This window comes from Limanda limanda, chromosome 14 (assembly GCF_963576545.1).
Source record: "Limanda limanda chromosome 14, fLimLim1.1, whole genome shotgun sequence".
NCBI classification, from domain to species: Eukaryota; Metazoa; Chordata; class Actinopteri; order Pleuronectiformes; family Pleuronectidae; genus Limanda; species Limanda limanda.
Window position 1 is genome coordinate 1,076,454 of NC_083649.1, and position 12,500 is coordinate 1,088,953.

At 45.2% G+C, this 12,500-nt stretch overlaps 3 protein-coding genes across 4 annotated transcripts in view; 2 read left to right on the forward strand and 1 right to left on the reverse strand.

The window, feature by feature from the left end:
* The window catches only part of rhogb (ras homolog family member Gb), a 6,614-nt gene extending 1,771 nt beyond the window's left edge, over window positions 1-4,843 (forward strand). The window contains exons 2-5 of the mRNA XM_061086319.1: window positions 3,484-3,592; window positions 3,695-3,846; window positions 3,944-4,114; window positions 4,238-4,843. Coding sequence (XP_060942302.1) covers window positions 3,718-3,846; window positions 3,944-4,114; window positions 4,238-4,513 — 576 coding nt within the window. The 5' untranslated portion in view covers window positions 3,484-3,592; window positions 3,695-3,717 and the 3' untranslated portion in view covers window positions 4,514-4,843. The remainder of the gene's footprint in view (window positions 1-3,483; window positions 3,593-3,694; window positions 3,847-3,943; window positions 4,115-4,237) is intronic.
* Window positions 4,844-5,038: 195 nt separating this feature from the next.
* pgap2 (post-GPI attachment to proteins 2) lies at window positions 5,039-10,459 on the reverse strand. 2 transcript variants are annotated; one of them, XM_061085796.1, is made up of 6 exons: window positions 10,219-10,459; window positions 8,613-8,781; window positions 7,691-7,940; window positions 7,449-7,555; window positions 6,432-6,540; window positions 5,039-6,042 (listed from the first exon to the last, which is right to left on the reverse strand). In XM_061085796.1, the coding sequence occupies exons 2-6, from the start codon at window positions 8,778-8,780 to the stop codon at window positions 5,912-5,914; spliced, it is 765 nt and encodes a 254-aa protein (XP_060941779.1). In that variant the 5' UTR covers window position 8,781; window positions 10,219-10,459; the 3' UTR covers window positions 5,039-5,911. The 2 variants fall into 2 exon arrangements, with proteins under 2 accessions (XP_060941779.1, XP_060941780.1); XM_061085797.1 differs by lacking the exon at window positions 10,219-10,459 and adding an exon at window positions 10,050-10,081.
* Window positions 10,460-11,649: 1,190 nt separating this feature from the next.
* Window positions 11,650-12,500, forward strand: part of timd4 (T cell immunoglobulin and mucin domain containing 4) — a 4,991-nt gene continuing 4,140 nt past the window's right edge. Inside the window, exon 1 of the mRNA XM_061086275.1 lies at window positions 11,650-11,719. Coding sequence (XP_060942258.1) covers window positions 11,650-11,719 — 70 coding nt within the window. The remainder of the gene's footprint in view (window positions 11,720-12,500) is intronic.

Sequence of the window (12,500 nt, forward strand, 5' to 3'; positions counted from 1 at the left end):
GCACAATGACTGGTTCAGTCATTTTCAGCCGGTTAGGGTTTCTTCTTCCTCTTTTCGGTGTCTTCTTCTTCTTCCTCTCTCTGTCCCAGCTCGTTCCCTCACATCAGCTTCACAGCTGCTGGTTTCACTGCAGATCTGGATCCGCTTGATTCTGTCACACGTGGCAGAAACGTTTCCTACTTTGATATCAGGGACAGAATCGAACGTCTTCATGTTTGATAGAGTCAGTTCAACACAGATCTGTGGTTTACAGGATGTGTCCGGGATGAATTCTGATTGGCTCCCAGCGTTGTTATGGTTCATCGAATCTGAGAGAGAAATGAACAGTAATGTTGTTGTGAAGACATTTGATTGGTTGTTGGCAGGATCTGTCACAGACTGTAAATACAGACTCCTCCAGAATGAAGCCAAAATATCTCAGAGACAAACAGTGCCATCTAGTGGTGGTGATGTTCTTTGCAGTCAGAGTAGTAATCGTGGATTGGAGCCGTGTCATCGAAGTCCAGGTTTAACGTCTACTTTGATATTTTATTTCGGTCCATGTCCCGTCTGCTAACATGGAGGAGGAGGGGTTCATGACCTATACTACAGACAGACACCAGGGGGCGACTGCAGGAGTGTTAACACAAATTTCATCAATTTATTAGATTTCCATCTATTTTTTCTCCTTCATGAAATCATGACTCAGGTCAAAGTGAAGCTCGTCGTGTCTCAGAGTCTCGAGGTCGCGTTTCAACACCAAGCCGCAGAAAGTTTCCTTTTGTTCAAACGTCCGTTTCAAAAGACGACGTTTCGACACTTTCATCTCTGCATGTTAACAACTTCAATATGTGTGTTTGTGTGTGTGTGTGTGTGTGTGTGTGTGTGGGTGGGTGTGTGTGTGTGTGTGTTGTCCTTCATCAACTCCAGTAGCAGTGAATGAATCTAGTCCCTGTTTGTTTGATAAACAGCTAGTCAAGAAAATTACTGAGGTTTTCAAAATAAAGGTAAACATCTGTAAGAGGCTGTGACAGACAATAAGAGAAATGAAGAATATCAGAGTAATAATGTAAATTCCTGTTACAGGTCAGAGGGAAGAAGTTTCCACATCAGTTACTTAGTAAAAGTTTCCCAATATCTGTGATTCACTGAAATACAAGAAACATTTAAATTTGATAATAATACACGAGTTTCATCAGGAAAATTCACTTACTATTTTCATGGTGGATTCATTTCTTAATTAATCTATTAACTGTAATAATCGTGATGAAACACATGTTACACGTTAAAGTGACACATGGTCTGAGGAGTTCATTGATTCATCACTGAAGCTTAAACACTGTTGTTTATGAATCATACTTTCATGTTAAAGTAACTTGTCAGATAATGTAGTGGAGTAAAAAGTACATGTCTACAAAATGTAAAAGTACGAGGTGGTTTTCAGATGAAAATACTTCAGTACAAGTATCACACAGATGTACTAACTGTACTTGACTCAATGTTACTGTTCATCCCAGTGAGATCAGAGGTTGAAGCTTCCAGCAGGAGTGAGATCAGCTGACGGAGGGGGGGAGGGTCAGTGTCCCCGGAGTCTGGGTTGAACCACTTTCCTGATCCAGACATCTGGAGAGAAACTACAGAAACTTTATCTTCTGCAGTTTAATGTTCTCGTTCAAATCGTTTCTCTTCTTCGTCTGTAAAACTCTGAAACACAAACTGAGGCAGAGATAAGAGAATATAGATCTAAACACGAGACTAACTCCACCTGAGAGACTAACTCCACCTGAGAGACTCTTACTAACTCCGCCTGAGAGACTAACTCCACCTGAGAGACTCAAACTCCACCTGAAAGACTAACTCCACCTGAGAGACTAACTCCACCTGACAGACTAACTCCACCTGAGAGACTAACTCCACCTGAGAGACTAACTCCACCTGAGAGACTAACTCCACCTGAGAGACTCAAACTCCACCTGAGAGAGTAACTCCACCTGAGAGACTAACTCCGCCTGAGAGACTAACACCACCTGAGAGACTAACTCCACCTGAGAAACTTTAACTCCACCTGAGAGACTAACACCACCTGAGAGACTAACTCCACCTGAGAGACTCTAACTCCACCTGAGAGACTAACTCAACCTGAGAGATTAACTCCACCTGAGAAACTCTAACTCAACCTGAGAGATTTACTCCACCTGAGAGACTCTAACTCCACCTGAGAGACTAACACCACCTGAGAGACTAACTCCACCTGAGAGACTAACTCAACCTGAGATATTAACTCCACCTGAGAGACTAACTCAACCTGAGAGATTAACTCCACCTGAGAGACTCTAACTCAACCTGAGAGATTTACTCCACCTGAGAGACTCTAACTCCACCTGAGAGACTAACACCACCTGAGAGACTAACTCCACCTGAGAGACTAACTCAACCTGAGAGATTAACTCCACCTGAGAGACTAACTCCACCTGAGAGACTAACTCCGCCTGAGAGACTAACTCAACCTGAGAGATTAACTCCACCTGAGAGACTCTAACTCCACCTGAGAGACTCTAACTCCACCTGAGAGACTAACTGCGCCTGAGAGACTAACTCCACCTGAGAGACTAACTCCACCTGAGGAGTAACGCCACCTGAGAGACTAACTCCACCTGAGAGACTCTAACTCCACCTGAGAGACTCTAACTCCACCTGAGAGACTAACTCCGCCTGAGAGACTTACTCCTACTGAGAGACTAACTCCGCCTGAGAGACTTACTCCTACTGAGAGACTAACTCCACCTGAGAGACTAACTCCACCTGAGAGACTCTAACTCCACCTGAGAGACTATCTACTTGAGAGACTAACTCCACCTGAGAGACTTACTCCTACTGAGAGACTAACTCCACCTGAGAGACTCTAAGTCCACCTGGGAGACTAACTCCACCTGACAGACTAACTCCACCTGAGAGACTAACTCCACCTGAGAGACTCTAACTCCACCTGAGAGACTAACTCCACCTGAGAGACTAACACCACCTGAGAGACTAACTCCACCTGAGAGACTAACTCCACCTGAGAGACTCTAACTCCACCTGAGAGACTAACTCCACCTGAGAGACTAACACCACCTCTAACAGTGCAGCTAAAGTTAACAGAGATGAAAAAATGATGGAAACTCATAAACAAGTAAATAGTGTCTGAGTTTAGTTAATTCACACTGAGTCACACACACACATTCAAATCTGTGTATTTGAATGTGTGTGTGTGTGTGTGTGTGTGTGTGTGTGTGTGTGTGTGTGTGTGTGTGTGTGTGTGTGTGTGTGTGTGTGTGTGTTGCAGGATAAGATCCCTGCTTTGTTTGGAGAGCGTTTCCCTCTGCAGATCATTTCCATAAACACAGATACTGACAGAAGACAAACCTTCCTCCTGTCTGTCTCTGTCTCTCTGTCTCTCTGTCTCTCTGTCTCTCTGTCTGTCTCTGTCTCTCTCTCTCTGTCTCTCTGTCTCTGTCTCTGCAGTGAGACGATGGGACGTCACGTGTTTCTGAACAAACTCTGTTAACTGAACCAAACTGAAGCGTCTGTTGCAGCTGGAGCAGCAAGAACCAACCAATCAGACGCTCCCAAGGTAAACTCAGGTCCTTCTCTCTTCTGATAGCAAAATAAAGTTGGTTTTATTCAATTCAAACCTGTGATAGTGTGTGTGTGTGTGTGTGTGTGCGTGCCACAGGTCACTGAAGGTCAGAGGTCATCATGCAGACTATAAAGTGTGTGGTTGTGGGTGATGGTGCTGTGGGGAAGACCTGCCTCCTCATCTCTTACACCACTGGAGCATTCCCAAAAGAGTACATCCCAACTGTGTTTGACAACTACAGCAGCCAGGTGTGTGTGTGTGTGTGTGTGTGTGTGTGTGTGTGTGTGTGTGTGTTGATGGTCAGTCAGGAGTGGTCATGTGTGTGTTTGTGTTTGGTGCATTCAGGTGACGTTGGACGGAAGGATCATCAGTCTGAACCTGTGGGACACGGCCGGTCAGGAGGAGTACGACCGGCTGAGGACGCTGTCGTACCCGCAGACCAACGTCTTCATCGTCTGCTTCTCCATCTCCAGCCCGGCGTCGTACGAGAACATCAAGCACAAGTGGCACCCAGAGGTCAGAGGTCAAACACATCATGTGAAGTCCCACGGGTTTATGCTTAGCGATTTGTTGCTTTTCTAAATGTTCTAAACTCATTTTTGTGTCTTCACTGAGCTCCATGGTTATCTCCATCGTCAGGTGTCTCACCATTGTCCCGGCGTGCCCATCCTCCTGGTCGGCACAAAGAGCGACCTCCGAAACGACGCAGACACCCTGAAGAAGCTGAAGGAGCAGAACCAGTCGCCCATCACCACCCAGCAGGGCACCGCCCTCGCCCGCCAGATCCAAGCCATCCGCTACATGGAGTGTTCGGCCCTCAACCAGGACGGTATAAAGGACGTGTTCTCCGAGGCGGTGAGGGCCTTCCTCAACCCGCAGCCCACCGTCATCAAGAGGGCCTGCGTCCTGCTGTAGGGCCTCCAACCCCACCCCCCCCCGACCCAGAGGGACGACGGGAGAGAAACGATTTTGTGCAAAAACTGAGACTGAAATTTTAAAATGTCTTATGTTTGTAAAAGTACCTGAATTTAATTAAGACGACAAAGTGCCAGTGTTTGAAATGTGAGCAGCTTCACAGGAAGTTGTGTTCCGGAGCAGAAAGAGGCGGGAACAGAACCCGACCATGTGACCCGAACACTACCGTGCTCCAGGTGTGTTTAGCTCAGTACAAGTACAAACAGATATTTGGGGGTTTGTGGTTTTCATCTTCACTGATAACAAATTAAACAAGAAGTTAAAAACAGATCTCATCCTTGTCTTCCATCACATTGTCCCGCTGTTGTTATGACGACTGCCTGATCAGCTGTTTAGAGGTTTCAGAGCTTCATGTGAAGTTCCATGTAAAGCCTTCACTAAAGTAGCAACTGAAGTGCTCCCCCTGCTGGCGCACCACCAGGTCTCTGCTCCTGTTCAGACAAACAACTTCCTCAAACCATGACGTAGCTTTTATGTTGTCAGACGATTTAATAACTGAACCACAAACACTCCTGAAAATGTCACATTATCGTTGTACAGAAAATGGACCAAACATGTGCAGGTGGAAGCAGAACGAAAGGTTGTGTAGTTGTTTGATTCCCTTCAGCTCAGGATCTCAGCTTCCTCTTCCTGTCCCTCGTCTCCAGCTGAATGTGACGACAGTCGCCTGATAAACAAACATGGACTGAGCCGCAGTTACAAAGCTAACTTCCTGTTTGCTGACGTTTTCAGAAACAATGGATCTCAAGAAGTTAACTTACATTTTAGATATTCTTCAAAATGTTAATAACACCTCTGAACAGTCTCATCTTCTCGTTTGATGTTACCAAACTGCTAGCTTGCTAACTTGTTAGAGTCTATGTTGCTGATGACAGAAACCATCTCTGAGAAAATAAATGATTTAAGGTCCACACACACATTCTTGTACTTCTGTCGTTGGCATAATGCTTGTCCAGCGCCTCGGCCTAACATGATCTAAACTAAAAGACTAACCTGAACACAAACCAAGTCTTCAGCCTCGGAGAAAGAGACCATCGGCCAAAATGTCCTCACTTTCCAAAAAGGTCCCGACTCTGTAAGGTTTGTGCTTAAAATGGTCCTCACAAATATACATATCACGCAATATAAAAATACACACACTCAGAGGACACTTTGTAAACGGCTGCTGAACAGGAGAGAACCGCTGAGTCATCATTAAAGAGGATTCATGTTGTGTTGTTTAAAGTCTGGTCTCAGAACCTGTGTTGATCAGATGACAGAACTAACTGGACATGTCCATCTTCACAGCAGCTGCTGGAATCACGTCCACGTCCCAACGGACTCAAGGCTTCGTTAAGTTCAGTATCGTTTGTCCTCAGGGGGCGTGGCCACTAACACCTCCTTGCTCCCGAAGTCCCAGAAGGCCGTCATGTGGAAGGCCATGTTGGAGAAGACCACCAGGTATTCAAACAGGGCGAACAGGGTGTAGACTGGAGAGAGAGAGAGAGAGAGAGAGAGAGAGAGAGAGAGAGAGAGAGACACATGTATTGTCTCATCAATTGAAACTGAAAACCTGAAGAATGAAAGTCATTTTGACAGTTGCTGAACAAAATAAACCAACAGATGATCTGCAGGTGATGGATTCTTTAACTTTTAGCTTCGTAAAAAGTCTGAGGCTGCAGAATCACTGACACTCAAATCAACACTATCAGCGCCCCCTGCAGCCACACGTGGGGATAACATGTGTTGAGCTCTGGGTCTGAGAGATAAAGTGGTTTTCATGTGTTGAACTTTGACTGCAGTGAACCCACTGAACTGAAAATCAACAGACACCTGATCAGGATCTGAACTTTGACCCCTGACGAGTGTAGAGACGTACCTCCGGTCTCACAGAACTGGTTGTGGCGTCTGAAGAAGTACGCTGCAGCCAGACAACAGCCCACGTTAAACAGGAAGAGACGCACCTTCCATCTGTATGATGTCACTTCCTGAGAAACCCACAGCGTGACAGAGACAAAGAGAGAATTGAACATGAGCAACAACATTCACTCAATCATATCTTTATTACTCAGTATTACTGTTGTTGGTCAGAGTTTGACCGTAAAGAGTTTAACTCCACAGAGAGTGTGTGTGAGTGTGAAGTGAGTGTGTGTGTGTGTGTGTGTGTGTGTGTGTGTGTGTGTGTGTGTGTGTGTGTGTGTGTGGAGTGTGTGTGTAACAAGGAAGAACCAAAATAAAGTTGTTAGATTGAGTCAGATGTTAATTCGGAACTTGATTGTCCATGTGCTGCTCGAGTGAGAGAACCTGAACTACAGTTTAACATGTGGAGACCACTGAAGCTCCTGGAGAAGGATTAATATGATATATATATATATATATGTCTTCAAACCTCCAACACACTGAGACCTGAACTTCCTCCAGCAGAGCAATAAAACCCTGCTGTGTGGATATAAAGCTCTCGCTGGCCTGCAGCGCCCCCCACAGACGAGGAGTCGTCACTGCTTCAAACAGTCCTGATGGTTGACGTAGTTCAATGTCCACAGAATGTTTATCATATCTATGAATAAAGTATATCAATACAAATACGTCAAGGTATTAATTATTGATATAATCACTAATTGTATAATCTTAAAAAAAATTAACATGAAGATAAAGCAACCTTCAAATCTATCAAATACACGTTCTGTCTGAAATCAAACGTCAGACTGGAGGATTGATCATGGAGGTGGGGAATCCCCCTGTTCTCTAAGGTCCGCCCTGAGCGCTGTGGACCCTGATTGGTTGCTGTCGTTATGACGAGCATCAGAACATTAAAGCAACGCAAACGTAAAAATAAACCTTCACATGGACTTTACTGGTAATAACTCTAACATCAGACAGTGGGAAGCTCATTTACCTCTGGGTTCACACAGTATCTCCTGTTCACGTGCCACAGCCAGCACGTAATGAGCATGTGCAGCAGCGAGCTCCCTATGAACGCGATGAATCCGTTTTTATGAAGACCTGCAGAGAAACAGTACGAGTTCTGATGAGTGGACGATAAAAGATCATCCTCGCAGTGGGAAGGAGGCTCTGACCTCACGTCAGCTCTCTCTCCTCTGACTGGAGGACCTGGGTCAGCTGACTGGTGCTACTCACTGTACGTTTCCGTGGACGACACGTATGTGAGCAGCAGCAGGCCCGTGTTCTCCGTGAGGCTGCAGAGGAGAACCAGGCCGCTGAGCAGCAGCTCCGGCAGCCTCTTGGCGAAGCGGCTGCGGTAGAAGTTGAAGTAGGCGACGGCCACCAGGTAGCGTGGCGCCGAGTGGAGGCCGATGCAGCCGCGCCAGATGTAGCGCTCCGGCATGCGGCTGATGGCGGCGCTGATGGACGGGAGGTAGTTGGACACCTGGGTGGTGAGAAGAAGACGCACATTTTGACTTCAATTCAGAAAGAATTTCATTTTATTCATTGTTGACCAACAATATAATTAAAAAATAAAAATATACAACATGAAAAGCAATGAAGAACATTAGTAAACACTTTGTTCTTAAAGCTGATCACACTACTATATAATGTTTGTTAAATATTACTTCTCTGATGATAAACATATCAGAACTTGATTTGCCGTCTCCAGTAAATCACGTTGAAAGGTCCTGATTGATTCTGGAGTGAAGAGCTGAAGCTGCAGCTCATTAGAGTGCAAACGGGATATTTGAGTGTTAGGTCTCAGTAGTTTGACTCTAGTTGAGGGTGAAGAACAGAGGACATCTCACCTTGTTAAAGACTATGAGACAAACTGGGATTTGCGAATATGGGTTTTATACGAATATAATGTGATTGATGATGGATAGACCCCGCCTCCTCCATGTTAGCAGAGGGGACTCGGACCAAAAAATATGATCTAAGTAGACATTAATAAATGTAACTCAAAGATGGTTTCTGTCGTTCTTATCACACAGATTCGTGTTGAGACAAACAGAACGAGACATCGTGATTGACAGCTGAGACGGAAACACGGCTCCACCCACATGATGTCATCTGGAGGAAGTGGAGACGTGAGCGTGTGGCGAGGACTCACCTGACAGTGTGTGTACGTGGCGTCCTCGTAGTGGTAGAGCAGTGAGAGCAGGAGGCAGGCGATGAGGCCGGTGAGAGGCAGCAGCACCGTGGCCACAGCCAGGCTGGTGAAGGGCAGCCGGATCAGGGGCCGCTCCCGGTCCAGGCCGCCGTACGGGCCCTGGAGCATCCTGCAGGGGGCGCCACGGGGAAATCAAGGTCCCAACAGTCAATACTACATCTTCAATGTTGCATCTGCTCAAGTTCAGGTGATTATTATTACATTATTCACAATATTAGTCAGAACTATTGGATCAAACATTTCAGTAAGCAACTCCACCTCTGTCCACTGGGAAGGACGTGGTTTCTATGGTGATAACTCAGATTAGGAGTTATCACCATAGTAACCTGACCTAATCTGATTTATCACCATAGTAACCTGACCTAATCTGATTTATCACCATAGTAACCTGACCTAATCGTAAGGTTACTATGGTGATAACTCAGATCTAATCGTCAGGTTACTATGGTGATAACTCAGATTAGGTCAGGTTACTATGGTGATAAATCAGATTAGGTCAGGTTACTATGGTGATAACTCAGATTAGGTCAGGTTACTATGGTGATAACTCAGATTAGGTCAGGTTACTATGGTGATAAATCAGATTAGGTCAGGTAACTATGGTGATAACTCAGATTAGGTCAGGTTGCTATGGTGATTATTCAGATTGGGTCAGGTTACTATGGTGATACTCAGATTAGGTCAGGTTACTATGGTGATAACTCAGATTAGGTCAGGTTACTATGGTGATAAATCAGATTAGGTCAGGTAACTATGGTGATAACTCAGATTAGGTCAGGTTGCTATGGTGATTATTCAGATTGGGTCAGGTTACTATGGTGATACTCAGATTAGGTCAGGTTACTATGGTGATAACTCAGATTAGGTCAGGTTACTATGGTGATAACTCAGATTAGGTCAGGTAACTATGGTGATAACTCAGATTAGGTCAGGTAACTATGGTGATTACTCAGATTAAGTCAGGTTACTATGGTGATAACTCAGATTAGGTCAGGTAACTATGGTGATAACTCAGATTAGGTCAGGTTACTATGGTGATTACTCAGATTAAGTCAGGTTACTATGGTGATAACTCAGATTAGGTCAGGTTGCAATGGTGATAAATCAGATTAGGTCAGGTTACTATGGTGATACTCAGATTGAGACAGGTTTCTAGGGTGATAACTCAGATTGAGGCAGGTTACTATGGTGATAACTCAGATTGAGGCAGGTTACTATGGTGATAACTCAGATTAGGTCAGGTTACTATGGTGATAACTCAGATTAGGTCAGGTTACTATGGTGATAACTCAGATTAGGTCAGGTTATTACCGGTTATTACATGGTTTAATATCTAAAAAGAGAACGTTCCACGTGTTGATGCCACAGGATCTTTACCTGGCTGGATTATCTGCATTAGATCAGATCAGACTAGTCAACTGTTAACCAGCGAGTTTCCCTGTGTCATTAGTTTGAACTGTTATCAGTCTATGATGCTAGCAGCTAGCAGCTAGCTCCGGAGTTAGCAGCTAGCTCCGGGGCTAGCGGCCGGCTCTAGCGGGCTCACCTTCACTGCGGCCCGGGTCGACTCCACCAGGTGCCCCGCCTCGACGCCATCCAGACCCCTGAGCTCTAGCACTTCCTGTTAGCGTCACAGCTAGCTGCCGTTAGCCTGGTGCACTTCCGCTTGTCTCCAGCGTGACGTGTGACTTTACGTGAGTTCCCCGGTTCCCTCCGCTGCTCTCACGTCTCACCTGTTCACGCGGACGGACACACTTTGTTTCTCGTTACTTTAACGTTACCGGATAAACCCACCGGATTTAGCTCCGTGTCACCGGCATCAGGCTAACAACTTCCGGACACAACAACCTTCAGAATAAAAGTCCCTCTAATGAAAATGAGCTCCCTTTACCAAAACAAGTTCTATAACTTATAAAAATCTCTCTCTCCTCTCTAAAGAAAGTTCAAATGAGAAGTGGTGATGTGTCCTTAAAGCGTGAGTCGAGTAACGCTAAATGCAAGATGATGACGTTCCTCGCCATGTATATATAATACAATTGAAAACCACTGAAGAACAGCGCCCCCTGCAGCCACACATGGTGAACTGGTCTCTGTGTCTGATGAAGTGGTTATTACCCAAACTCTCTCTGGTTCTCACTCACACATCAGACTCACTGTCATCCAGCTGCTGCTTTCAGGTAGAAGAGTTTAAATAAAGTTGGTTTCAATTTTTTCCTCAAAGTGAAACGTGGTCAGATTATACAATTTTACAATTTTACAATTAAATCGTCTGATTCTTAGTTTCCAAAGAAAAAACTGGAGAAGAAATATATTTGATGTGAATAATGAGTCGACTGTGAGAGAACGACATCTCCACACAGTCAGTCCCTGTGTGTGTGCGTGTGTTTGTGTGTGTGTTTGTCTCTGTGTGTGTGTGTGTGTGTGTGTGTGTGTGTGTGTGTGTGTGTGTGTGTGTGTGCTACAGACAGATAAAGTCCTTCTGTCCTCAGTACCTCCTTCCTTTAGTGGAACAGCAGAAATCTGTGATGGTGTGATCTGTGATTTCACTGTTCTTCTGGATGATGTCACACTGGGTCCATGTGTCGTCCCCTTTCACAAGTTCTAAAATACGACTCGGGCCCCTCCCCTTTGTTCATGTCACACACACACACACACGTTTGTATTTCTATTTCAGTGAGTACAATCATCGGCATAATACATTCCCTAGCCACTTAGCTAAGCCTAGCTCCGACCTAAACCGGATTCTAACATTAAATCTACGTCAAACAGTCCATTGAAAAAGTGAGGACCAACAAAATGTCCTCACAACGATGGTATTGAACCCAAACTGTCCCTGGTAACGACAGACACACACACACACAGAAACAGTGTCTCTCTCCCCCCCCTCAATGACCCCCCCAGCTCCATCACAGAGTCACACTGTGTGGTTGTCTAACTAGACAAAGCACACACACACGCAGACACACACACACACAGCATGGCTGCCGTCTCGTCTCTCCGCTGCCCATCGTCTCAGACCTTCATCATCTTCCTCTTCGTCCTGTCAGGTGAGACACAGAGCGCTGACATCACAGTTCATCACACACAGTCTGATGACATCACAACTCATAACACACAGTCTGATGACATCACAACTCATAACACACAGTCTGATGACATCACAACAGTGTGACCTGTTCTAGAGAAGCTCCTGATGCTGAGTGAAGAGGAACTTCATCTTCATCACGTGTTCAACCCTGATTAACATACTAGAAAAAACAAACACACAAATGTGAAGGTTTGCTCTCTCTTTGTGGTTGTTTTGTGTCTTTTTTGTGTCTGTGTAAGTTGTGAGATCATCTGCCCGTGTTGAGGGTTGAGATCAGAACTCAGCTTGTTAAAGTCCATGAGACAAATTGTGATTTGTGAATATGGAATACACAAATCAAATTCGATTGGTTGATTATATTTTGTGTTGTTGTGTACATGTCTGACGTATGTTCCTGTGTGTGTCTGTGTTGTTGTGTACATGTGTTCCTGTGTGTGTCTGTGTTGTTGTGTGCACGTGTGACCTGTGTGTGTCTGTGTTGTTGTGTGCATGTGTGACCTGTGTGTGTCTGTGTTGTTGTGTACATGTCTGACGTATGTTCCTGTGTGTGTCTGTGTTGTTGTGTGCACGTGTGACCTGTGTGTGTCTGTGTTGTTGTGTACATGTGTGACCTGTGTGTGTCCGTGTTGTTGTGTACATGTGTGACCTGTCATGTGACCTGTATGTGTCTGTGTTGTTGTGTACACGTGTGACCTGTGTATGTCTGTGTTGTTGTGTACATGTGTGACCTGTGTGTCTGT